This window comes from Pogoniulus pusillus, chromosome 16 (assembly GCF_015220805.1).
Source record: "Pogoniulus pusillus isolate bPogPus1 chromosome 16, bPogPus1.pri, whole genome shotgun sequence".
Classification (NCBI taxonomy): Eukaryota; Metazoa; Chordata; class Aves; order Piciformes; family Lybiidae; genus Pogoniulus; species Pogoniulus pusillus.
Window position 1 is genome coordinate 22433856 of NC_087279.1, and position 24876 is coordinate 22458731.

General features: G+C 47.4%; 2 protein-coding genes across 11 annotated transcripts; one reads left to right on the forward strand and one right to left on the reverse strand.

Annotated features, from left to right (window-relative positions):
* Window positions 1-583: 583 nt before the first annotated feature.
* CEP15 (centrosomal protein 15) lies at window positions 584-14609 on the forward strand. 9 transcript variants are annotated; one of them, XR_010305255.1, is made up of 7 exons: window positions 1003-1149; window positions 2174-2255; window positions 2957-3080; window positions 7814-7888; window positions 8261-8407; window positions 9097-9686; window positions 10542-10622. XR_010305255.1 is itself a non-coding variant. In XM_064156979.1 (6 exons), the coding sequence occupies exons 3-6, from the start codon at window positions 2203-2205 to the stop codon at window positions 10683-10685; spliced, it is 396 nt and encodes a 131-aa protein (XP_064013049.1). In that variant the 5' UTR covers window positions 1052-1097; window positions 1129-1149; window positions 2174-2202; the 3' UTR covers window positions 10686-14609. The 9 variants fall into 9 exon arrangements, 6 of the variants coding, with proteins under 6 accessions (XP_064013046.1, XP_064013051.1, XP_064013047.1 ...); XR_010305256.1 differs by lacking the exon at window positions 9097-9686 and having other exon boundaries at window positions 10542-10629; XR_010305257.1 differs by lacking the exons at window positions 9097-9686; window positions 10542-10622 and adding an exon at window positions 8932-9064.
* Window positions 14610-21332: 6723 nt separating this feature from the next.
* FEZF2 (FEZ family zinc finger 2) lies at window positions 21333-24748 on the reverse strand. 2 transcript variants are annotated; one of them, XM_064156973.1, is made up of 5 exons: window positions 24541-24748; window positions 23294-24153; window positions 23066-23200; window positions 22837-22969; window positions 21333-22380 (listed from the first exon to the last, which is right to left on the reverse strand). In XM_064156973.1, exons 2-5 carry the CDS (start codon window positions 24095-24097, stop codon window positions 22112-22114), a joined length of 1341 nt encoding a protein of 446 aa, XP_064013043.1. In that variant the 5' UTR covers window positions 24098-24153; window positions 24541-24748; the 3' UTR covers window positions 21333-22111. The 2 variants fall into 2 exon arrangements, with proteins under 2 accessions (XP_064013043.1, XP_064013044.1); XM_064156974.1 differs by lacking the exon at window positions 24541-24748 and having other exon boundaries at window positions 23294-24171.
* Between the last annotated feature and the right edge of the window lie 128 nt (window positions 24749-24876).

A 24876-nucleotide genomic window follows, 5' to 3' on the forward strand; every position in this document is an offset into this window, starting at 1 on the left:
GAAGGGATTCACAGATTGATAGAACACCAGGTTGGAAGGGACCTCAAGGATCATCTAGTACAGCCTTTCAGGCTAAGAATGCTTTACACGAGATGGCTCAGCATCCTGACAAGCTGGGCCTTGAAACTGTCTAATGTAGAGGAAACTACCACCTCCCTTGGGAGTTTATCCCAATGCCTGACAGTGTGAGTGGTGGGGTTTTTTTCCAGACACCCGATCTGCCTCTCTTCAGCAGCAACTCATCGACTCGCAGCCTTATTTGGGCCGCACAGCCCAGAATTCTGTCCCTGCTGTTGCCAAATATCACCTGCTTGCGCGGAAGGCAGTTCGAAAGATGAACTTTACCATGGCTTGTACCCAAACACTACCGCCCCCCGCCAGTCCCCAAGCGCAAAGGCTCCGCCACGGCGCTCCACGTTGCCGACACCTCCAAGGGACCGCCCTCCACCGCGGCCCGCCCACCGGCCGGCAATGATTGGTCCCTGCGTCCCCGCCTCGCCCAACCCCAGTGGCGAAGGCCGATCCCGACCTTGCCTGGGTCCGCCTACCGAGGCGCCACGGGGCCAGTCAGCATGTACGGGTTAGCGCCGCCTTTCCGGCTGTCTCCATGGCAGCGGAGGGGGGGTGGGATAAGGCTTCGAGGAAACCATAGTGGGTGATCGTTTTCCCTTTCGAAACTACCCAGGCTACAGGTAAATTAGGTCTGTCTATGTAACCGGGGTTTTTGCCCCCCCATATTCCTTTCTTTTAATCTTACGGAATGGTACATCCCGACGGGCTCGTGTATCTTCCCTCCCTCCCCTCCCTAATGGTAGGGCTGAGGGCGGCTCCTGTTCGCGCCCTCTGGCGCGCCGCAGCTGCTCGCGTTGGCTTGCGCGGCCGCGCTTCTCCCGCTTCTCCCGCGTTTCCCTGTGGTGCCGGCCTGAGGGGTCAGTGCCCGTCCCTGACGTCCCTCGGCCTGAGCGTCCTCCTAGGACACAGAGGGTGAGCGTGGGGCTGCTGAGGGAGCCTACCTGTAGTGGCCCGGCCCGGCTTACCTCACTCCTTGACTATGGGAGCTGTAGATGAAGTTGTGTGAAGCTCCCTTGGTGCAGAGGGGGCTCGCACTGTGTGCTTGTCTCTGTTGGTGGGCTCCCCGAGAGAAAGGAGGTGCATGCGGTTCTGCTGCCCGAGCTTTAGTTTGTCCTGCCAGTAAAGGCATTGCCATACGAGCAGGGGTCTTGCCTGGACTCGCAGAGTGAAGCTCTCTGGCTGGGGGAAGGAGCACAGCGGGAACGTGTTCCGTGTTAATCAAAGAGGAAGCATCAGCAGTGGGCCAGCTGTGTTGAAGGGTGCGTCTCTGCTCAAGTGCTGAGTGCACCTGTAGGCAGCTTTAAAGTCAGTGTGACTCTTGGCAGAGGCCTTCCCTAGCGTTCTCCCATCTTCAGGTCTTTGTGATTTCCCACCACTGTAAACCTGTGGCAGGTTCCTTCATTTTAGCTAACTTTATGTAACTGTTAACAGTGCAGTCACCTCTGAGGTGACAAAATAGGCTGTAAAACAGCCATCTGACAAGTGCTGCAGGATCTTGATTTACATGCATTGGGCAACTAATTTATAGCTCAAAGAAGAATCAGTAGACTGTAAGCTAATCGTTGTATATTCCATCACCTATTCCATATATTCCATCAGTACTAGGGAGCTGAGTTCAAGAAGTTTGCACTGAGCTTTTCAAGCACTCAAAGATTAAACTGGTTTAGTAGCTTAAGTTGCCTGTGCTTATGCTTAGAGTCCTGTGAAGGGAGTGCTGTATCTGTGAGAGGTAGTTATGAATGATACTTGAAAGTAAAACTTTCTGCTCAGGGTTGCATGACAAAACCCAGAAATGACAAGTGTAAGCAACAGCACACAAATTTATGTGAGCATGTGCCGTTGTAAGCATCTGAAACTTGAGAATGCTGAGTCTGAGACTTGAAAGTCACATTTTAGCTCTCTGATAAAATGGTTTGAATCCTAAGCCACGTAGTGCATGTTTGTTAGCGGTGTGCATGTATTCAGAGCCTAACGTGGCAGGTTAGGTTTTGTGGATAGCTGGTGTAAAAGTGGCATGTGTGCAGCTTGTTTAATAGAGAAAAGTGTATGTTCGTGTATGTCTTTGGAAGATGCTAATTTCACTTGGTTTTCCTTTTGATAGAGTGGCAGAGCTGGGGCGAACAGCTGAAAATGTCATCTTATCTGGCTCAGGAGTTTCACCTTACTAGGAGACAGGAAGAGATGTAAGTAGTTGTTCAGCACTGTGGCCTGCCTCGCAGCAGTTGGTCTTGCTGGAGCATCCTGTGAGCAGTGGATCCGTGCACTGCACAGAGCACAGTGGCATTTCAGGATGGGGTCGGTGTTCCAGGAGGTGGCACTCTTCCTTCACGAACTATTAGAATCAGCGTCCTGGCTTGCCGTGAGAGTATTTAGGCTGATGAGGTTTTTGACTTCCAGTGGTGGTGCCGATTTAAGATTTGCGTTGTTAACCTCCTGTCACTATTAAATTCCTATTCGGGGAAGGTAATTAGATTCTCTCTACATCTCGAATATAGAATTGGTTCTTTGGTGCCCTGTAAACTCAGACTGTGAAGTAAATACAGTAATGATTCAGAAAAATCTGCTTTTCTTGTAAGAACTGTACTTGCCAATGAGCAAGAGTGGTACAGATCAAGTCACCCCAACCCACCCTGTCTTTACTGTTCTGGGAGATTCGGTGCTTCCAAGCACCTTAGCATATGAGGACTGCTGGTTGCAACGTTATAACGTCATACAAGCACAGCAGGTGGTGTCTGCCTGTACCTTTTCCCTCCCCCAGCACACCCACCCTGCAGCCGGCTTAATTAGCCCCATAGTTTTGAGAAAACTGAGTAAGGTAAAAAGGTTATTTTCTAGCTCCTGAGCAAAATGTTCTACCCACTTAGCAAAATGTTTTCCTTTGTAGACTGTCTCAGAGATTAGAGCTGCTACAGCAGATGGAGACTTATCGAGGAGACAAAAAGACTAAAAAGACATGGCAAACTCAAGCAGCTGATGCAGCTCATAAAAGAAATGCAGCACTTTTAAATGTAAGTTTCTGCAACTACCGTGAACTGCATTGAAATGTCAAGGTTATGTAGCTGAGAGAATGTTTTTAAGTGTTTGCTCTATAGTTATCATTTGGACTCTCCTATACACAGTTCCCTCTTTTTGGAACTTGACCAAAACTATTAATTGACAAGTCTTTATTATCTGATGCCATCACTACCTATTTCCCATGCCCTTCTTACATGGGCCTTGTGGTGGCAGCTGCTACTACCTTCTCTTTTTTTTAAGTACATGTAGAAATGCAACAACATGCTATTGCATATCTGCTGAAAAGAGATTAAGAGTCTGACAAGACTCACAACACCTCTACACTTTGATTCAAGATACAGGACTATGTTTGGAAGTAGAGGCTGACTAGCCTGTAATGCTTTTAGTCTAGGGTAGGAGCTGTTCTCCCACTATGGTTGTGTGAAGTTGTGGAAGAAGTTCTCACTTGAATGTTTTTTGTTAAAAAGGTGTAGAATGACTTGAAGAATCCTGCTTGCAAGTCTGTAAAAGCAGTGTTTGGTGTTTCTGGCTCTTCCTAGTGGTACTGTTAGCAATGTTGATAGCTGTTTTGCATACCTGTTGTCATAATTAGGTAAGGTTTGTTTTTCTTAGATAAATTCAGTAGATCTTTGAAAATGGGCAATTCAAAAAGATCTATGTTTGATGGCAGAGACCAGAATACTGAAACCTTTCCTGAAACCTGTGGCTTGAGCATCTCAGTTTGAAGAGGTTACACTTAACTACTGACATGAGCACACAACTGAAAAATGCTTTTCTGCTGTTAGGAAATAGCAGAATATACATTTTTTTTAATATATACTTACTGTTTCCACAAACACAATACATGCAGTGGGCACCCTCAATAAATAAGTTTTACTCTAGAAAATTACAAGATCAGTTTGTGTCACTGAGTTTTTTTTTTTAGTTATTCCTTCAAAGGCTGGTTAAGATCTAAAATGTTCACATTTTGGCTGGGTATAATTCTACTGCAGGCCCTCTTTGTATTTAAACTGAAGTTATGTTTAGGGAATGGCAGATCAGGCAGAAGAGTTGACTGGGGATGCCACTTTAACTGTTCTGTAACAAGGAAGACTTTTCAGCATGGACTCTGGTGCATTTTGGCCTGGGACAGCCAAACCCTTCTGCAATGAGTACAGATGCTTCAGTGTGAGGCTGGGGAGAAGTGGATGGTTTGTTTATTTTTCCTGTAGTTCAAGCTCTGTCGATTTAGTAATTTCAGCCATGCTGACTCCCATTTTCCATGTGCATTTTAGCATAGATTCTTATGTTGTAAATAGCTTTTTTTTTTTTAATAAAATATTCCTATTTTATAAATTCTCAGTTTACATAGACAGGCAAATATAATAAATGCAGTGCATATTTCTGCCTGCTGAAGGCTTGTTGTATTGGAGATGTTAACAATAGCTCCAACATATACAGAGTGTAAATATTTTTGCAGTTAAACAGATATTTGCCGTCTTCTGTCACATCCTCGAAATTGTTCCTTTCAAGTGTCAAAAATGTTGGTGTTTGTACGGGGAAAAGACAAAAACATATGTATCAAAACAAATTCTGTTGCAGGATAAAGTAGCATAAATCAGTTTAAATCTATTAATTTTATATTAGTTTTAACAGGCATGCACTCCTGCAGATGCTTTCTGATAACAGAAGAAAACAGGGAGGGGGGGGTGGTGGAAAAAAAAAATCTATGCAGAATAATATATGAGAAGCTTGAAAACAAGACTGATTAATGTGCCAGCTTCAGAATATTGTTCCTGATACCAGGCACTGTACATTTCACAGTTACCATGTGGAGAGTTGTTGATTTGGCCTACTCAAAAATACATGGACATGATGAAGTGTTATTTTTTTATTTGCATTTCTGGTTTTCCTGCGTGTAAGCAAAATCAGTTGTTTGGAGTATGTGATCATAGCAAAAGGCGTTTTGCTTTCTCTCTGCTAGCTGATACTTATGTGGAGGAAAGCATTTCAACATTATTTTCTGATCAGTAGGAAACAGGGAGCTATTTCTTTTTTTTTTTTCAATTGAAATTTTAACATTCTAAGCAATTGTTCAGCATTTTAACATAATTAGCAGAGTATCTTCCTCCATGTCTTTAGAGGGAGACTGCAGATAAGGGAAATCTGTGTCATTTGGTACTTCTATAATGTTGTTGGAATAAAAGCAGAAATTAGGCTGTTGTAGTCTCATTCATTAGATCTGTTTGTCGATAATATTTCTTCTATTTAGAAATGTGTATTTCTGTCAGAACAGCTTGTAACATGAAGTAGGAAATAAAGAGTATGCTGTAAAGTAATTAGTATTGGGAAGGTAATTTAGACCAAATTTGCTTTCATTCACAGGCATGTAATTCGAGAATTATTTCAGTGGGATTCTGCCAGACTGATATCACTTATGTGACAGCTGAATTTTGTCCCCCAAAAGTGATGCATGTGTCATGCATTCTATTTTACCTCTAGGGAAGGGTCTTGAATTGTTTTTGTTCCAGTCCTTGTGGTTTTAGGGGAAGAGCTGTAAGATGCTCTCTTTTTTTTTTTCCAGTGCTGTGACATGTTAGATTTGCTGTTTTATTTCCAAAGCAATTTTACACTGCTGATGTATTTATTTTTATACTGATGGGAATTTATTTTTCATACAAACCTTTTCAGTTGTGTAGACTCACAAGAAATGCCATCTAATCTTGCAGTAGTTCCAGTTATTTTCTAAAGCATGCTACACCTTCCAGCAAAAATGTCTTTCACTGTCTGTCATTAAATCAGTATTCTGAATGACAATAGACTGCACAACGCACAAACGAGAGTGATCAACAAAAAGACACGTCCAATATCTAGGCTATGCCAAAGTGACCTTCTCTACTAAACATATATGCACAACTGCTGTCTCCTTTCTTGCCTGAAAGACTCTCATTTCCTATCACCATAAACATTCCAATGACTGAAATGAATGTATAAAGAAATAATCATCTTGACTGATGTTCTCCCTTCCTGTGAAAATTCCCACAGCAATTAGGAAGAAGGAATCGGAAAGGAGGAAAATCTCATGGAAGACTGAAGTGAACATTGCTGATTGATCCTCTTTTTCAGTGTGCTAATTTCTTCAGACTTGGTCTGGACTGTACTGATAGGAGCTTAGTTTGGTGCTATCTGTGGTGTATCTTCAAACTACATGTCACAGAGAAATTTCTAGTTTAGGTTACTTAAAGTCTGTGTTGTCCTCTGTTACTTTAAGCTTCAGATAGCTGCCATCTTTGCTCGTGTTTATTCCCCTTCGTGTTTATCCTGTTAATCTTTCCTCACCTGAAAAGCAGGCAGCCACTTGCTACTTCTGAGGATTTAAATAAAGCTGAGATTTAGTTTGCTCTTTCTCAGACACCCTTTAGCTTATGAGGGTGTGCACTTTGCTGTCGAAAAGGGAGAACAGTTTTGCTTGGATTAGGTCTATAATTATGTGCAAGAGAATGCAGTCATGCTGTAAAAGGAATTAATGAAATGAGATGAACACTGTAAATGATCTGAGTGTATCCGTCTCACTAAGCTAAACTTCAGCTACCAGTGAGGCTGGTTTTTGCTTTTATTAATCATACTCTACTGAGTTTGAGTCATGTTTTTTAAACTAGAGTTGATTACCCTTTGCTTATTGATGTATTCAGATTGGCTGTTATTCAGTACGAGTAATCATGTTTGGTCTCTCTTGTGGATATGCTTCTCCAGAATCTCACTCTTATTTTCAGTGGCAGTGGTGGTGAATATTTGGGAAGTCCCTTTGGGGAATTTCCTCTCTCATTTAGTTTTTCTGTTGTACTCTTCACACCCGCTCTCTGCTCCCAACTCTGCCATCTGCTATACTTTTTTTCCCCCTCCACTCTGTTCAGCTTTGGCTTCTTCACACCCCACTCCCACGTCCCTTTCTGTCTCTCTTCATCTGCCCACCACTCAATCTCTTCAATGTTTGGGTATGGAACTAAGCCCACAAGAATGGGTCAGAACTTTAAAGGGGGAGGGTGGCTAGTTTGGGGGAATGTTTTGATTTGCTTGTTGCTGTTGTTTTTGGGTTGTTTCTTTTTCAAAACAAAACACAGTCATTTAGGCCTCTCTGGATCCAGCACACATCCACTGGACACGCAGAAACCCAAATACTAGGGTTTTTTTTAAAGAAAGCTCTGTGAGGTGCATTGTCATCCAAGTTTGTCTGGTGAACAGCTTGCTGCAGCTCTACATTTTTGTGCACATGTTATGCATGCATATTAGCAAGTCATCTTTGTCTTGAGGAGTATCTTGCACATAATTTGCCTAGTTACTTTACAGTTACAGTAGCTAGAATACATCCTTCAGTCTTCCTGCAGCACAGAGATAACCATTCTGTTCCCCTCGATTTTCTGAAGTCTTAGAGAATAGAATTCAGCTCTTTAGACCCTACCCTCCAAAAAGAACAACTGATGTTTACAGCAACAGTATTCTGTGGTCATGAAATCCATTCTTGTATCAAAAAGGTAGAGCAAATGTATTTAGAAACTGTAGGATGTCAGCCTTATTGGTACAAGTTGGATTTCAGAATGACTCAACAGAAAGGATTTCACTTTAGTGCTGTTATCTGAGTGCAGTTTAGCTCTAGTGGGTTTTTGTACTTAATTAAATGTCTTTATGTGAGTGTGCATTTTCCTTTTAAAAGTCTCAGTGTTTAAAATGTGCTTTGCCTGTGTTTTAGGATATAAAGGCAGCAGAAAAAAAACTGCAAGAAAGAGTGTGTTTACTTCCACATCCCGATACTGTTAAATTAGAAGTAAGTTCTAGAACTCTGTCTTTTCATTTGCTGTTTACCAAATATTTTGCCTTTTTTTTTTCCCCTCCCTGAAGCATGTTCTTTAAGTGAAAATAATTGATTTTAAAATCCAGTGACTGGTATAGCCGAAGGCCTGTGTACTGTGGAGCAAGCTGAACCTAAATTCTGGGGCAAAATCCCTAGGTTCTGGAGCATTCTGGTGGAAAGAATTAGCAGCTTTCAGATCAATACAAATTTGTATTTAATCAAGTCAAATATGAAAACGAATAGTTTGAATATCAGAAGATAACTGTATTTACTGTGTCATCTTAGCCTGGTTTATATGATCATCCTGTTTTCAGTTTGCTACAGATTGTCATCTTTACATTTCAGGGTCAACAGTTTATCAGCATGAACAGAGAAACTGCCACTTCTCAGTTGTTTATGGCTACATGAGACCTTAGGAAAAGTACCACTGCAGCAGGAATACTCCATTTTTTTTTACTTCTCAACCTGTAGTCCCTAAAACATTATTTAAAGGTAAAAATCTAGAGCAGCCAGTTATTCGAAGAACTAGGTATTATCCTCATACAACATAAGTTCAGTTCTCAAGACTGTTTTATCAGTATTATGTGATGTTGAATAAGTGATGCCAGAAACAGTCCTGGGAGCAGGAACTGGAGCACAGCTCTTCCTGATGCGAGCTGAACATCTTAACTACAGGCCACATTTGTTACTTGCACCACTAGTCTGTGGATTCTTTGTTGTATTGTGACTTAGTTTCCACGGGCACAGTGGCAGAGTGCCTTCCACTATGACACCATAGGGGAAAGGTGTAGATCTGAGCATTCCTGAGCAAGTGTTGTAATGCTTAGGCTGTTACTTAAATGAGAAGCATCACTTCTTGGTCTAGTTGCCGTGAAGAGGTATTTGTCTGCAGTTGCATTTTGTAAACAGCCTGCTCCTACCCCTGTGATGGGGACATGCTGAGCAAGCCTGTTCAGTGGTTTTTTTCCTAAATTATTTTAGAGATTTTAGGCAAAAGAGTGCATTTTTTTCCCTAGATACCTCTATCTTGAATGATGCGAAGAAAGATGCCAAGCTACTAATACCGAACATATTTCAACTGTGTTCAGAAGCAGCTTTAGACTCTTGGAGAACTTTCAAGACACCTTTTTAAGAGTTGTTTGGATCAGTTTTGGACTGCTTTTCCCTCTCTCCTGTGCTAGGTGTTAAAGCTGCTCGCAGCATGTAGACCCAAGTCCGGGCAAACTGGAGAAGGCAAAGCAGTTGCTTATGACTGCAGAGAAGTCTACTCTGCAGCAGCAGTTGAATTTTAGAGAGAACAGAGTTACTATTTGAAGGAGAAGATCCTAGTTCAGCCTTTTTTATACTTCTAGAGAAGAGTGCTATAAATAGTGGGAAAAAGAAAACTTTCTTTCATGGTTCAAAATTCTTGTACGTGCTTTGTTCCAAAACACTTCTGAGCATATTTCACTCAGCCATATATGTGTCTGTATTAATATACTTTGAAAGTTATGGCTATAACGGATCCCCAGCTTGCTAAGTCGGAGTAGTTTTGTGTGACAGCACATATGCTTGTCAAAAAAGATTCTTGGAGTAAATCTGTTGAAGAAAATATTTTTGTAAATCCTCAGGAGCCGTAGTTATATCTGAGTTACATCTGAGGATCAAAGTGATTAGTGAGGAATCTAATCCTCTGCAGGGAGATGTTCAGTTTTGTGATACGCTTCTTCTGCACGATGTACTTAAGGAAAGGCTTAATACATACCTGCCATAAATGCTTTCTACTACAGAAGTAAGGGGTTCTTTTTTTTCTGAATGGGTATCAGTGTCTGAAAATAGATTGGTAGAGGGATGGAGGTATTGACTTAACACAGCTCTTTGATCACATTAAATTGAGGAGGAAGAAATTAGAGCACTCCATTTTTTTTCTTTAAACAACAGAATTATCCTTAGGCTGCCAACACAAAAATGATGAGTGGCATGTCCACTGCACAGGTAAAAAGAAGTTAAAGTTAGCACTCAGAGGCATGGGGTAATGCAAGGGAAAAGCTAGATCATCCCCAATAGGATTCCTAGAGGCACAGGATAAGTATGGAGCTTTTTTTCAGATTTATTTTTTTATTTGTGCTGCAAGTGCTGGAGCTGATTACTTCATCAGGGATTTATCACATCTGAAATCTCACTCAAATGTTTTGAACGACATTACAGCAAGCTGTTCTAGGATAACCAATTTACATAGCACTTTTCGTTTATAACATTAAACAGTTTGGGGTTTTTTTTCCACTTCAGGATTCAATTCCACTAACATATGTACTTCGATATAAAAGCTGCTTGTGGGAAAGTTTGTTATCAGGGGAAGTATTTTATTAAAGGTACTGTGAGGGTTTAAACGAATCTGTTGCTTACCACAAGAGGGCACATTCAGTCACTTCACAGTTCATGCTGCAGAACGAAAGCTTTCCAGGCTGGTATTTGATATCGTGCAAGTGATTGAAATTTCGTGTGTAAGTACATCGTTCTTCTCTGAATTGCTTCACTCATCAGGCAAGATTTAGTACTGCATTGCATAGCTGTGTTGTTTTTGCACAGGCTGACACAGATTTTGAAATTAAGCTTGTTTGTTTGTTTTTTCTTATATCCTTCTCAGACTCTCTATTGGGCATCAGTAAAAGAATCTCTTCCCAAGTGGGAACAGTTTCTTTTAGGAAGAGCAGAAGTTCCTATTGGTTATAAGAAAATGAAAACTACAAAGCAGAACATAAGCTACCCAGAAGAAGAGTCACGAAAATAAACATTCTAGTTTCATTTTGTTTTGTAATGTATGGCTTAAACAGACAAGATCGCCCAGCTCAGGCAACAGAGTATCGTGCCATTAAGTTGTAATGTAAATTGTTTAAATGCAAATGAATTGTGTTGGATTGTTTGTTTGTTGAGTTGTGTGCAATTCCTTTTTGTTCTGTATTAGAAGCACAATCCTCAAAAGAGCTTTTAGGATGAAAAGTGAGAAATACTGATGTATAGAAACCAAACAAAGCAATTGCCTTTTCAGTACGAAAAGAGTTTTGGGTTGTTTTTAATCCTCTGCTTTTACATATAGGTGCAATAAGCAAAGACAGATTCACACATTGTCTTTTTTTGCTGCAGTTTATCTGTGCTGTATTCCTCTTTGTGGATGAGGGAGAAAGGAGGAATTTGCCGTTCACAGTATAGGCAGGCCGTTTGCATCTCACTGAGTAAGCTTGGTTTAGGAGTCTGTGAAAACCCTCAGGATAGCAGTTGTAGAAGACACACTTTGAATTTCCATGTCTTGTTTTCCCTGATTTTTGTCATTGCTACTCCTATTGTTTTTACACCTCACTCCAGTAACCACTGCTGCTTTTCCTATCCTCCTGCAGCCTACTCTGTATTTCCTGTCCAATGGACAAGTAAAGACAAGAAAAAGGAAACTAATCTCTAGGATGTTTTGCTACTTTTAGACTGCTTTTAATGCTGTTTTCTTTTGGTATAATCTACAAGTGAAGACTTTGACTTGGGCATGAAAAGTTTGGAAGAAACTAATAGTAGCTGCTAGTGGTTGTCCAAGAACCAAGCATATAGAAGTTGAGGAGGTGATATTTTCAGCCACTGAAGAGCTCCTGCTTCCTCCTGTAGAGGTGCAGAATCGTTGGTTTTGGTTGTACAGTGGGCTGACTGGGCATGAAAATGTCACTGCTGTAACGCAGTGCTTTTAAAAGGTATCAGACCAGTAGAAGGTCCTTCAGGTATTTGACTTGGGCTGCAGAAATTTCATCCCTTCTATAGCAAAGCAAGCCTAGAAAAGAATACTTCTTTCTTTCTTTCCCTTATTTTTTTAATGAGGAACTTGCATGAGAGTCTGTATAGTGTTAAAATTAAACCTCATATGCAGCAACATACTCGCACCCCTGACCTGCAAGTAGGAGTAAGAAGTTTTACCTCTGCCAGCATAAAAATGTAATGAGTGCAAAGTTTTCTGGGTTACTGATGAATTGACCTGTGCATCTCTATGCTTCATGGAGATACACCCTACTATTAAAAATAAAATCACATCTTTATGGAGCATGAAGAGTCACTGCCACAATAAAATCAGGATTTCAGCTGTGATGTAAAACTGTCGTTCTGTTTTCCGCAGGAATACTGAGAGTTCATTTAAAACTTTTCCTATTGAGGTGTCCATTAAACTGATAAGTTTTTACAGAAGCTGCCATCTTAGAAGTCTCCTGTTGAGTGGGTGTTGGTGTTTGTAACAATAACGTTGTTTTCATAATATGTGATGGCAGATTAGCACGCTTCTCTGCAGTGTTGTTAACAGTTGTAATTAAGGAATAAACAGTAAAGGGTGTCAGTCCGATGACAATTTCATCTATAGTGTCACAATACAAAATGTCACAAAATATTAGAACTGTTATATAACTACAGAAATATCAAATTAGGCTTTCATCCTCCAAGCAGAGGGCTTAAAAAAAAAACTGGCATAGAGACCATTGTAATTTTATACCTACTCAGTTCTGTCACAGAGACAACTTGGTAATATTTTCTTCTGTAAAATCACTGTTTGGTTCTCGGTCTGATTTAGCAGGAATGTGTATGGGTCTTAGAACTGTAGATCTCACATTTTAAAAGGAAATAATTGGAAGCAGTTGAGCAGACAAGGGAAAAACTATTGGACATGATGCAGAAGGTGAAGGGATGCATGAGCAGTCAGTTACTAACAAAGGCTAGGATTCATCCTGGTCTTTGGGAAGGGAAATCACTTAAACCAAATTCTCAGCCCTTAAGTACTTTCTATGTGTGAATAATCTGGGTCTTTATCGCTTTCTACTCCGCCTAAACGCTGGGACACAATGCAGATGCTGTCTCCTTGCCCTTTTTCATTTCCTGTGGAAGGGAAGTAAAGTGTGCAGATCGTGAAGGCATGGCAGCTGCATGGGTGAGGATTCTGTAGCTGCTGGAAAATGCACCTGCAAGCACCGTTAGTGTCGTTTCTGTGCTGCAGTTAACTGCCCAGATAGTGTGCTTCTGGTTATTTGGTTCGGGGCAACAAAATTAATGTTAAAGTGAAATGGTCTTTTTCTCAAAGAAGGAAATCACTCTCTTTCCCACCCTGCAGAGTAGTTTTAGGAACAATAGTTCATGTAATATATAGATAAGTGTATGTTGTTATATATAGTTAATAATGGAGCATGTCCAGAAGCAGAAAAAAAAAATCAAGAGAAACTTTTCAGGCAGGTATGTGTGTAGGTGACTGCTTTCAGAGACTAGGCCTGTAGGCTGATGTGATTATTTATATCTGATGCAGAATAACCCAGCAGCTGGGGCAGGGAGGAGCACAGCATGGCCATGAGGTGCAGGAAGCCTGTGCTTCTTGCCCCAAGCTCTGTGCCAAACCCCGCAGTGGCAGGGAACGTGATTATATGGTGTCTCCTGTTACACTGGGGTTTGTTGAGAACACAGTTTAATTTCCTATGCCTGAGCTAGCTTGCCACTTGCCTTTTGATAGATACAAATATGAGAAAGCAAATATTGCTTATACTGAAAGGTATTTTAAGCAAAGCATCCCCCAAACTGATTGATACTGATATGGCTTAATGTTTGCTTTAAATGTGATCTTGAATGAGTAGTCGTCAATTCAAGGCTGTGGCTTTAAATGTATTGATTCTATGTAGTTATACCCTATCTTACATCAAGTTCTGTTTATAACCCCCCTCCATACATATGTTACATTGTATAGTGTGTGTGTATATATATATCATAATTTCTTACCGTCTTAGGTAAATGTTTGGGTGTTTTTTACCTCAGAACATAACCTGTTACTCTGCATTCTTAACTTGCTGCTTGCCCTGTTTTGTTAAAAGACATTTATGCACCAATTGTGGTGGTCCTAAGAGCCTAAGAGTTGCTTCTTGTGCTTTCATGGTGGGTGGGGAAAGCAATTGAGAGAACAACAGTGAGGAAAACCAAAGGTTTTGCCTGCTCTTAAGTTAATCTTTGGGTATCTTACAAGAAGAAATAATTAGTCATCTTTTTTTAGGTTTATGCAGAGATGAGTAACCACAGTACTAACCCAGGAGCACAGCCTGTTCACCCATCTTGTCACCTCTACCATCACTTTCTCAAGCTTTTTGCTTTCTCAGTTATTCTGGCTGTGGGGGCAGTAGCAGAAGGCATGTTAGTTTTCCCTAGGATAAGAAACTTCTTACTCTGCAGAATCTTCCTCAAGCCTATCAATTTAATTTGCTAGTGCACATTAAATAATAAGAGGGTTTAGATGCATGATATTTGACACTTACTCTGGTATCCTCTTGATTGTATTTATTCAGGGTTGTATTTTCATACATGTTGGGAGCTAGGCTGTAGGCTGATCTTCCTGTTCTTAATTTCTGTCTTACTCATTCATGTAGGGTAGATCAGGGATGTAGATGCTCCGGTTTGAGTTTATTGGTGCTGAAAAGTAAAAACCAAGTTTGAAAAATGATGCACTTTAAGATGTTACCTCTGAAAGAAAACATTTGTTACTCCATGATGGCAGTTTTCTGTATATTTGAATAGTGTGCAGATACAGGTTGACCTTCTGTGTCACCCCAAATGCAAGCTGTTTTAACATGTTTGTAATGCTGAGGTCTTCATTACAATAACGTTCTGTTTGCTCTGATTATATTCCATGGATATATAGCTGAAATAAAGCTTTGATCCTGTAGTCACAGCCTGTTGGGTTTCAGTGTTACGTGTGTGTGTTTATGTTGGATGTAACCTAGTGCCTGCTGTGACCAAGTGTGCAAAGAGGGTCTAGGCCAGTGATAAATGCTTGCTTAGGGAATGATTTTTCATCTGATGGTGATCTGAGATTCTGATCTGCTAAATCAAGATGAGGATGTCAGAAGTTTGCTGCTGAAAAATCCAAGTGTGATGAACTTCAGATTGACTATTTGTATTCTTCCTATTGTTTCACAAGAATTGTGAGCTAAATTACTTCAGGTATGTGGTTACTAGCAAGATATGGATAGAGATACTTGAACTCATGCAAAGGAAACAGGTGGGAAAAAAACACACAGTTCTTTAGTACCTCCTCTTGCTGTCTGAAGCTCTTTGTCTTTGCCATAAATAGGGTGCTTAAATTTGGGAATATGCTACTCCTTTTAATCACAACAGCAGCAGCTCATGAAAATGCTCTAAATTGTACCCACTCTGTACCTAACCTTCCAGCTGTGTCTTCTTTCATTTCAGTTATTTTCCATCCATTTGGTTTTAATGCAAACAGGTACAAGTACACTCTCTTTCCCCCTAAGTTTTGTCAATAAGGATGGTAATCTTAAAAATAGATGTGTGTTCTTTCTCCTTACTCTGTCATATCACCTACTAGGGAGCCCTAATAGGCAACAAAATAGTGTGAGACGGTATTTACATCACACTTTTGAAACAGATTCGAGCAGAGCCAGCTGCCGTAAGATTATTTTGCAAATCTATTGCAGATTAATAAAAGGGAAATGTTGCTGTCCTTTAGATAAATTGCAGTCTCTTGGACTAATTACATAGCTTGAAACCACAGTAAATTAGTACCTGCCTCACAGCGGTGGTGGGAAAAGTAGTTCAGGTTTCCGGCTCGTATTTCTTTACCCGTTTATTTTGTGCGTGCTCCCACTGGCGTTACTGGCGGGGCTGTAGCTATTGCTCAGCCACAGCTCCCGCAGGACAATTCGCTGAGCGAACCGCAGCTCTGGCAGGCGCGGCTTAACCGGCAGCTCGCTTCCACTCCAGGGCTTTTGCTGAGCCTGCCCGAGGCTGGAGCTGCTCCCGACGGGGGGAAAGCCTTAGCCAGGCAGCTCTAGGAAAGAGAAGGCGGGCGGGGAAGGAAGAGCATTTTCCTGTCGTTTCGCAGTGTGAAAAGAGCGCGGGGCAGGTCTGGGTGGGCGGACGGGCTCCGGGACGTGTTGGGGCACTGGGAATGCGCATCCTTGGGAGCGGTGGCTGAGGAAGGGACGGGAAGCATCTTGTGTGTGTCCTCTCCCACTTAACGGCGCCGGGATTCCCAGGGAAGCTTTGGTCAGCGGGTTTGGTTCTGTGGAAACGTTAATAATAACCATAACGGTGGAAAATGTGTCCGTAAATCCGAAAGGTTTGTGTATGTGACCGGAGCCGTCTCATTCCCTGTCATCTGTGAACGGTGTTTAGAGTGCAGCGTTTTACACTACTTCTCGGACTTCCCTTTTTATTAAGTTTACGGGTACACTTGGCTTTTCCCTCTACAATCAGCTTCCTTTTGCTGGATTCATTCAGTGGTGCGATAATCCAATGTTGGTAATATCATAATTCATTACCATAATGAATCAGAAGGAAGAGGCTGATTATAAATCAGAAAGCTTCTATTTATGTGAAATGTCTTGGCAACTGAGAGCAGCGAGGAAGACAGTAGCAGGAGTATCAGACAGTTAGCGGGACTTTGGGAACGCGATTGCAGATCTCAGGTGCTCCCTGGACGATTTCAGTGCCTGAGCCCTTCAAATAACGATCTTGTCTATGGAAAGGAGACAGCGGCGCTTGTTTGGGAATGTATTATTTGGCGGGGGGCTGAAGGATGCTCCGAAACCTCAGTGACCAGCCAGGAAAAGGCGAAGCCGGGTCCGAGAAGCAGATCTGGGCAGGTGCCCGGTCCCTGCTCCATCAGCTGGATGTGCTCCTGCCCTGGGCCAGACCGCTCTTCTACAGACGCAGAAGGCGGCAAAGATGCAAATATTTGTAGGGAAAGTCAAACGTTGTGGGTTTTTTAACTTACAAATTCAGAACTTTAGAAGTAGACTACCTTTTTCGGTGCTCCGTGCCTGACAGCATTATGTTCCCATCCCCGCTGGTGACAACAAGGCGTTTCCGTGACTAAACACGATTTTACTGGGTTGAAAGCAGATCTTGACAAACTTTAAGAGCACCGGTGGCTTTCAGCACCAGCACTGGGAGGCTGCTCATCCTCCCTCAGCCGCAGCTCCCGGTGCTCTACTGCCCTGTGGCACCGGCCCGGGGCTTCTCGAGGGCTGAGCCTCACGGCCCGGCCGCAACCTCAACACCAGCCAGGGAAAAGAAGACTGCCCCAAGACGGAACGCTCTACACCACCACCCCCGCACCCCCCGCCATGTTTTGGTGTGGTTTGGTGCTTTTTTTCCCCCTGCTTTTGTAAACTGAGGGCAGGTGCTGGCTCGCCTTTTGGGGTTCATCAATTTATGCAACTGCAAGAGATAAATGACATCACTATGAATATGAGCCTGCGGCTTGTAACTAGGCAGGGTTAGCGGTGGGGGTCGGCTAGGAGCGGGGTTAAGAGGTGGGGAAGGGTCTCTTGGAAAGTAAAGGCCACCTGGTGAGAGCTTTCCCCCTTGTTACGTCTTTGCCAAGGACCCTTGATGATGGATGGTGTCAGATGCTGGCGAGTACTTCGCTAAGCCTGCAGGAGGGCAGGACTGACCACGCCAGGTCTACCCGGGACAGCGACAGGGTTGGCAGCCCTAGAGCAAGTGGGGAGGGCGTCAGTGAGGGAAGCGATGGGATGCAAATGCTTTGGGGCAAACCAGGGTGTGAGGTCTGCTCTCTGGAACCCGCGGGAGAAGAAGCGCCTGGGATGAGGGTGTCACCAAGCAGCCCCTCACCAACACTGCAGCCCCCTCCCATCTCGCCCAGCCGTGGCACGCTGCTCGCCCACTCTGCCCCACAGCCCCAGGGCCTACCTGCCCTATGGCTGTCCCTTTCTCATGCGGGCTGCTGCTGGGTCAAACGCGTCAGGCGAGCCCGTAGCCTCGTCGTGGCCGCTGGCTGAAGGGCGATGCTGGCGGTGGAACCCGCCGTGTCGCTTTCCCCTCGGCTGCGGGCACAGCTGCTGTCCGCGGAGCTCGGGCGTGGGTGGAAGATCAGCCCCGGGCCTCCAGGGAGTGTCCGAGATCCAAATCTGAAGGGGTAGAGGAGGCCTGAGAAAAGAGGTGGAGAGGGAAAGAGGTGTTAGGGAGTGGGCATTGGCCGCGCCATCGGGCACTTTAGAAGGGCCAGAAGGGCTGGAAGGTGGAAAGGGCGATGCCCAGGAGCAGAAATGCTCCCATCCCAACCCTGCGCCTGCGAAACGCCTCCGTGGAGGGAACCTCGTGGGTGACACGCAGGGGCGGGCTGGCACACTTGAGGCTCGGCAGGCTCGCTTAAAATTAATGCAAATACTTCCCTAAAACGGGTCAAAGCGTGAAAAGGACATTTGTCCTGCTGGCACCTGGGCATCCGCGGGGACCGGGCGGGTTGGAGAAGGCATGTGTCAATTTAGTCGTAGTGTTGACTTAAGCGAAAGTGCTAAGCCATTCCTAAACCCAAGTCAATACAGACTTACGCCAAAATTGTTATTAACGAGCTCTAATCTGATTTAAGAGCCTCCAGGCGAGCCGCGTCTACACGACGGGGCAGCGGAAGGGGTCGGCGCAGGTGGGTGACTGCAGCCCCGGGGCTGGGGCAGAAGGCGGGTTTCAGGGCGGGCCTGTCTCCTGGGCAGAGCCGGGGCACTGTGATTTGGGCTAGCCGGTGATCTACCTCTGCGGGATAACCTCTTAAACTGTACCCATCTCCACTGGCGTGGGGTGCCCTTTCCCGAGAGTCGCAGCGGGGTGAAGTAGGGCTGTGCACACACCTCCGGGACGGGGGCGGCTGCAGCGGGGCTGCTGGGCCCCCTCGACCGTGCCCAGCCCGGGGGTGGTGCTGAGGTCCGCCAGCTCCACTCGCCTGGGAGAGGGACATGCCAACGGAGTATTTTTTCCCCGTCCCAATGGGGCAGTTGAGCGCTCCACTCCACCCCCCAGTGGGGGCCTTTCTTTTCTTCCCCACCAGCTTTGAGCAGCCCTGTTTCAGATTGGCCTTTTTATGTTTGATATAAAGAATAGTTGTTGGCCAATTCCATCTTTTCATCGCTGCTCTCCAGGCCCGGGTCCAAGCGGCTTGTCAGATGCTCATTAACTCCCCCTTTGGCTCTTTCCAGTGTGTCTCCTAAGCTCATTGTGCCAAGAACTAGCGCTTCTTTCTCTTTACACGGCTCCCTTTCTCTGCTCCATCAGGGAGACAAATTACTTTCCAAAAGGGATCGCCAGGGATGGTTTAATGAGAATTTCTCTAGGGCTGGCCGTGGAAATCAATGTAGTTAACATTCGGTGCACTTAATTGGACTTTTCTCTTCTGCCTCCTTCAAAAAAACTCTGAAGCTATCCTGTTAATCTCTCATTTGTAATCAATTGTGTTGACTAAACAAAAGTCTAGGTCGTCCTTTCTTCCTGTCCCAGACAATCCTTTGTTGCCTCTAAATGCCTCATTCTTGAGTGCTCCTGGTCGTGTAGATGGGTCCGATTGTTGACAGTTCATTATTGCGCTTTTGTCCATTTAATCTCCCTCGCTGTGTTTTGCATGTGCATGCCTTAATGAGCTCCGTTGGCAATTAACATGTTTCTAGCAGCAAACTGGTTGCTCAGACGTTTGGAGAGCGGAGTGCAGGGAAAAGGGCAACGCAGCTGCCTTTAGGTTGTTCGCTTCCCGGTGCCCGGCGCGCTGCCGGGGCCCGGCGGGACGCACCTGGGTACCGCTTGCTCCGGGAACCGCCGAGCTGGGCCGGGCGGGCCGAGAGGGGAAGCCCGGAGATGCTGGCACGTTTCTCTCTGCGCAGAGGCACCTCTAACCCCCCCGAGGCACCGGCACCGCTCAATCTGTTGTGTGCGCGGCTGCGGCGCCGGGAGAGTTGTTTGGTTTCTTTCTTTTCTTTTCTTTTCTTTTTTTTTTTTTTTTTAATGCGGGTTTTGTGTTATTATTGAGGCTTGCTGGCAAGAGTGCCGAAGTGTGAGCAGTCGTGGACAGCAGAAACATCTTGTGAGGGAGAAGATAATTGGAGTCTCTGGCGTGTGTGTGTCTGACAGACCCGCCCCTCCCCCGCGATCTGCGGCTTGTGTGTGCCGGGATCCGGGTGAAATCCCCTGTTGGGGAAGGGAGGGGGGAGGATTGGGGCCGGACGGTGGCAAGAGCGCTGCGGTGGCCCTTCCCAGTGTGTCCAAGGTCCGGGAAAAGCCGGAGGGACACCCGGCCCGGGCTGGTCTGCCCGCTGTTCCCCAGGAGGGGCGAGGGGACCAAACCCACCCCACGGCGGCCGGTGCGGCGGGCCTTTGGAGTGCCCCGAGGATGCCCTCAGTTGTGACGAAGATGCCTCTCCCCCTTTCACAGACGGCTCTGTAAACAACGTCGCTTTTTATAAAAAGGAGGAAGGAACGCGCTTCCCTAGTTGCCTTCCCGGGAGCAGGTTTCACACTGCTCTCACCCGTCAGGAGGGCTGGGGAAGCAGCCTGCACACTGTCTGCGGGGCCCGCAGCCGCGCCTGGCTCCCGCTTTCAGCTCCCGGCTGGCAGCCCAGACCTCTTCCCAGCGCCCGAGGTGCGGAGGAAGTGCCGCATCCCCCGGACCTGGCAGCAGGACCGGCTCCGCGGGCTGCGCAGGCCCCCCCGCCGCTCCCAGCTCCCTTTCTCCGGGACCTCGTCCTGCCGTAGCTTCCCTCTGCAGTGTCCTCACGGAGATGGGGGGGGGGGGAGGCCCATCCTGCTGCCCCCGGCCCGTGGGCTCTCCCGCCCCGTCTGTCGCGGCCGCGAGGGAGCCTGGCTTTACTGGCTGCGTGTAGCCGCGACCTGCCTACAAGGGATTCAGCTATGGCCCCTGCGCCTGGGGGTCGGTCTTTCCCCCGTCAACACTTCCCAGAGCGGTGAATTAGGGCGACGGGGGTTGCGTTTTTCCTTTTTTCTTTCCTGAAAATGTATTTATTGTTCTTTTAACCTGAAACTCTCTCCAAATCGTTTAACAAATTCTGGCACCATCCTTTCCCATTGTCGGGCTCGCTGGCCATCCTTTCCCGCTCCTCACTCGGCCCAAACCATCAGAACGTTACTTCTAGCACTTGAAAATACAGATCCCGAGAAACTCTTAAACGGCAGCGGGTGCACGGAGTTCGCCAGCTCCCCGAACCTATCCTGCTCCTCAGGGAGCGCGGAGCGTCGCAGCTCGATAATGAATCCAGAAAGCCGGAGCGAGGGGTCGGCTCTCAGTCCTGCACTCGGCGGCGAGCTGTGCTCGTCCTCGCCTCTCACCATTTAACCACTCAATAAAGCGGAGAAAGGTGAATTGGCTGTTACGCCGTCCCCAGGCATTTGGGTGCCTCGCTAGTTCCCCTCTTCATTGGCAAGCCCGGCCCGAGCAGCACGCACACTCACGGCCGGCTCCATCTCCTCTCTCCGATAGAATAATATTGTTCCTAACGACGTGGCCGGAATAGACACTTGCATATTAAAAGTGAGGGAGGGGAGGAGAGGAGAAGGGAATATTTAGTGTAATCCAACTGCTTGATTATCCATATTCTGATCAAAAAGAGTTTCTGAGGCCTGCTGGGAGTGATTAAATTAATGTAATGTGGTTTGAAGGGTCTGTGTTTTCTCTCTTAATTTGGGTCATTACTCGCAAAGCAAGCGTGAGATCATTTCATCTGCATGCAGGAAAAGATAGTCATTCAAGGAGCGGCTTAACCACGCTGTAATGAACCGACCCCGGAGAGCAGCGCTGGGAAACTCCGAGCCGCCCTTTGCGCTGCCGGACGGGGTCCCACACAGCCGCTGCCCCTCTCCCGGAGCGCAGCAGCCCTCTGAGGCCGCCCGGTTCCCTCCCGCCCTCGTTCTGTTTCCACCGGAACCCACAGCAGGCTCTAGAGCGGTAGGACCCGGTTCCCTGCCGCCGGCCTCTGCTCCCGGAGCTCCTGCAAACCGCGTTTACTTGGGGGATTAGCGCCGTTCAGCTCGATCCCCGCTCGGACTGGGGCCGAGCTGGGAAATGACACACTTGCGAAGGGCCGGTTTATTGTCCCATGAGATATATATATATATATATATATATATATTCCTTACTTATTCGAGTGTACATTTAAAATGAAGATTTACAGACACGTATAAAGAGCGCTGTCCTGGTGGGGGGCGGCCCGCCCGGCCCCTCCTGGCCCATTCCGGCGGCGGATGCGCCGTTAAATAAGATTCCTCTTATGTACAACTGCGGCTCGGGATCGCTTGCTACCGACGGCTGAGCTCGCAAGGGAAAAGACAGAGAAACGAAGGCTGGTTTGGATAAATAATGGTGGCCTGATGGAGCAGGTCCGAGTGAGGCGATGTGGTAGGCCCTTAGCTCTGCCCGCTGCGCCCAGGGTCCCGCGGCGGCGGCGGTGGCGGGGCAGCACTGGAGACGCTGTCGTGCAACTTTCGGACGTGCTTCTTTAAATCAAAGTTTCTGCAAAATCCTTTCCCGCAAGTGACGCACGTAAAGGGCTTCTTGTCGTTGTGGGTGTGCATGTGGAAAGTCAAGTTATAGATTTGGTGGAAGGCTTTGTTGCAAATGGTGCACTTGTACTGCTTTTCTCCACTGTGGGTCAGTTTGTGGTTCTTGTAGTTGCCTGTGAGGAAGGAAAAAGGCATAAAAGGGGTTATCTGAAGGTGCCCGGGTCGCACGGCGCACAGGTAAGGCAGGGCGGGACAGGGTGGTGGGCGTTAGGAAGGGTCTCCCCCCGCACCCCCGTCCGACTTGTCAAACTCGGTCCGCGTCACGGCGGAGCAGCGCGCAACTGGCACGGCACAAATGAGAGGCAGGGTCAGCCCGGTGACCCGCGACAAATGGAGGGCTCTGGATTAGGACCAAGGCCCGGCACCTCTCATTTAAAAAGCATTTAGGGAGAACCGGCAGCAGTGCTGGGCGATGTGGCCCGGCTTAGAAGGAAAGTAATTGGGAGCGGCGGCGGCTTTGCCCGCGCCCGTCTCTTCCCCCAGCCGGGCAGGGCTCGCAGCGTTTAATCCCCGCTAATGATGGGTAAGGGCCCCGCGGGGGCCCCCTGGCTCGGTCCGGCTCGGCTCACCTTTCTGGTGGAAGCCCTTGCCGCAGAACTCGCAGACGAAGGGCTTGTAGCCGGCGTGGATACGGATGTGGGTGTTGAGCGTGGAGCTCCTGTTGAACGCCTTCCCGCACTGGTTGCACTTGTGGGGTTTCTCCTGCACCGGGGGGCGAGAGGCCCGTCAAGGGGAGGCTGCGAGGAGAGCGCGGGGGAGAGCCCGCCGCCTCCCGCACCCCGGCTGCCCCCCACCTACCTGGGTGTGGATGATTTTGTGCCGGCACAGGGTGCTGGCCTGACGGAAGCCCTTCCCGCAGACCTTGCACACGAACGGCCTGGCCCCCGTGTGCACAGGCATGTGGCGGGTGAGGTTGTAGTGCGCGTTGAACACCTGCGGGGAAGCGCCAGAAAGGCGAGGTCAGGCACAGCAGGTCCCCTGGCCTCCCACCCCGGTTCACGCTCTTCGGCCGGCAATCCCCCTTACCTTGCCGCAGACCTCGCAGGTGAAGTTCTTGGGCTTGCCCTCCGCCGCCCCGCCGCCGCCTCCCAGCTTGGCATGACCCTTAGGGGGGCCGCCGCGCTCCGCCGCCGCCGCCTCTTTCATCACCTGATCCAGGTGTCCCGGCAGCCGCTCTTTATGGGCGAAGGGCGGCGGCGGCGGCAGCTTTTCGGCCGCCAGCCCCGCCAGCTTGGCGTTCTCCAGTAAGAAAAGCTTCTGATGGGCCGAGAGCCCCCCCGGTGGCGGGGCACTCAGCAGGCCGGCAGGGAAGAGCTGTCCGTGCAGGATGTCGGCCGGATGGTACGCGGCGTCCAGGTAGTTGAAGTAGTAGAGAGAACGAGGGGCTGCCGGTACAGCCCCGGCCTGGTGGATGACCTGTGGCTTGATAAGACGGCCGCTGGGCTGGCCCAGGGCGAGCTCTGCCTTACAGCAGACGCCGCAGTTGGCTTTGCAGAGCCCCGCACCGCCCCGCAGGCTGCTCTTCCACAGCTCCGAATAGTTGAGGAGAGTCTTGGAGGGCACCTCGTAGCCCAACGGCGGGATAGGGATCACACAGGGCAGGGGCGAGCACAGGCTCAGCGGCTTCTTCCCCGGCTCCGGCTCCTGCCCGGGCTCCGGCACCGGCCCGCCGTGTCTCTGCTCGAAGGCTGGTTTGGGCTCCGACGTCTTGGCCATGATCCGCTCGATGGAGAAGGCCAGTGTCTTGGAGGGGTTAGCGGCGGCGGCCCTGCCATCGTGCCGGGGGCAGGAGGAAGGCATGACCGTCTCCAGCGACCCCGAGCTTGCCATGTCGCTCCTCCGTGCGGGAACTTGGTGTGAGCAGCGACTTGCTCCTGCTCTCGGCTCTGCATTCCAGAAAAGCCAGGAGACAAATCAATTTAATAAGCACCTTGTTCTCCCCCCACACCCCCTTGTCGTCGTCGTCGCCCCCCCCCCTCCTCCCCAGCACCCCCTCCCTATTTACATTCAAATGAACATATCCAAGAACAATGGCACGTAGGGTACCAGATTACTGCTCATTAAGCGGAACACGTTAAAGTAACATGCAAGCTAGACCTTGTTAGTATTAAAAGGAAAAGGGGAAAAAAAAAAAAAAAGAAAGAAAAAGAAAAGCCTTCCCCAGCTCAATGCCACCCAGCCCAGCCCCACCGATGGCCACGGTGCGGTAAATGCGGGGGCAGGGGCGGGGGGGCACGGCGAGAGACGGCGGGGCTCGCCTTGGGACCACTTACCTTTGCCCAGCTCCGGCGAGACTCATCCAAGCAGCGCAGTGTGGCCACAGTCACATTTTGATAGCAAACATCTTCCTGAGCGTCAGATCACGGTCTCGTACATTTAAAGCTGACATCACATGAAGTCACTTCGAGCAGAATGACATGGGGATGCCACCATGGATCTTCCCCTAGCCGAGGCGCCGGGCTGGAGTGCGGTGGGTTGGGGCAGAGAGGAAAAAGAGCCCCCCCCCCCCCCCCCCCCCGCCCCCTCCACGCACAATTTCCTTCCAGTTTAAGAGCACAAATCGCTCGTGTGCGAGCTAGGTTTTTTCTCTCTCTCTCTCCCTTCTTAAA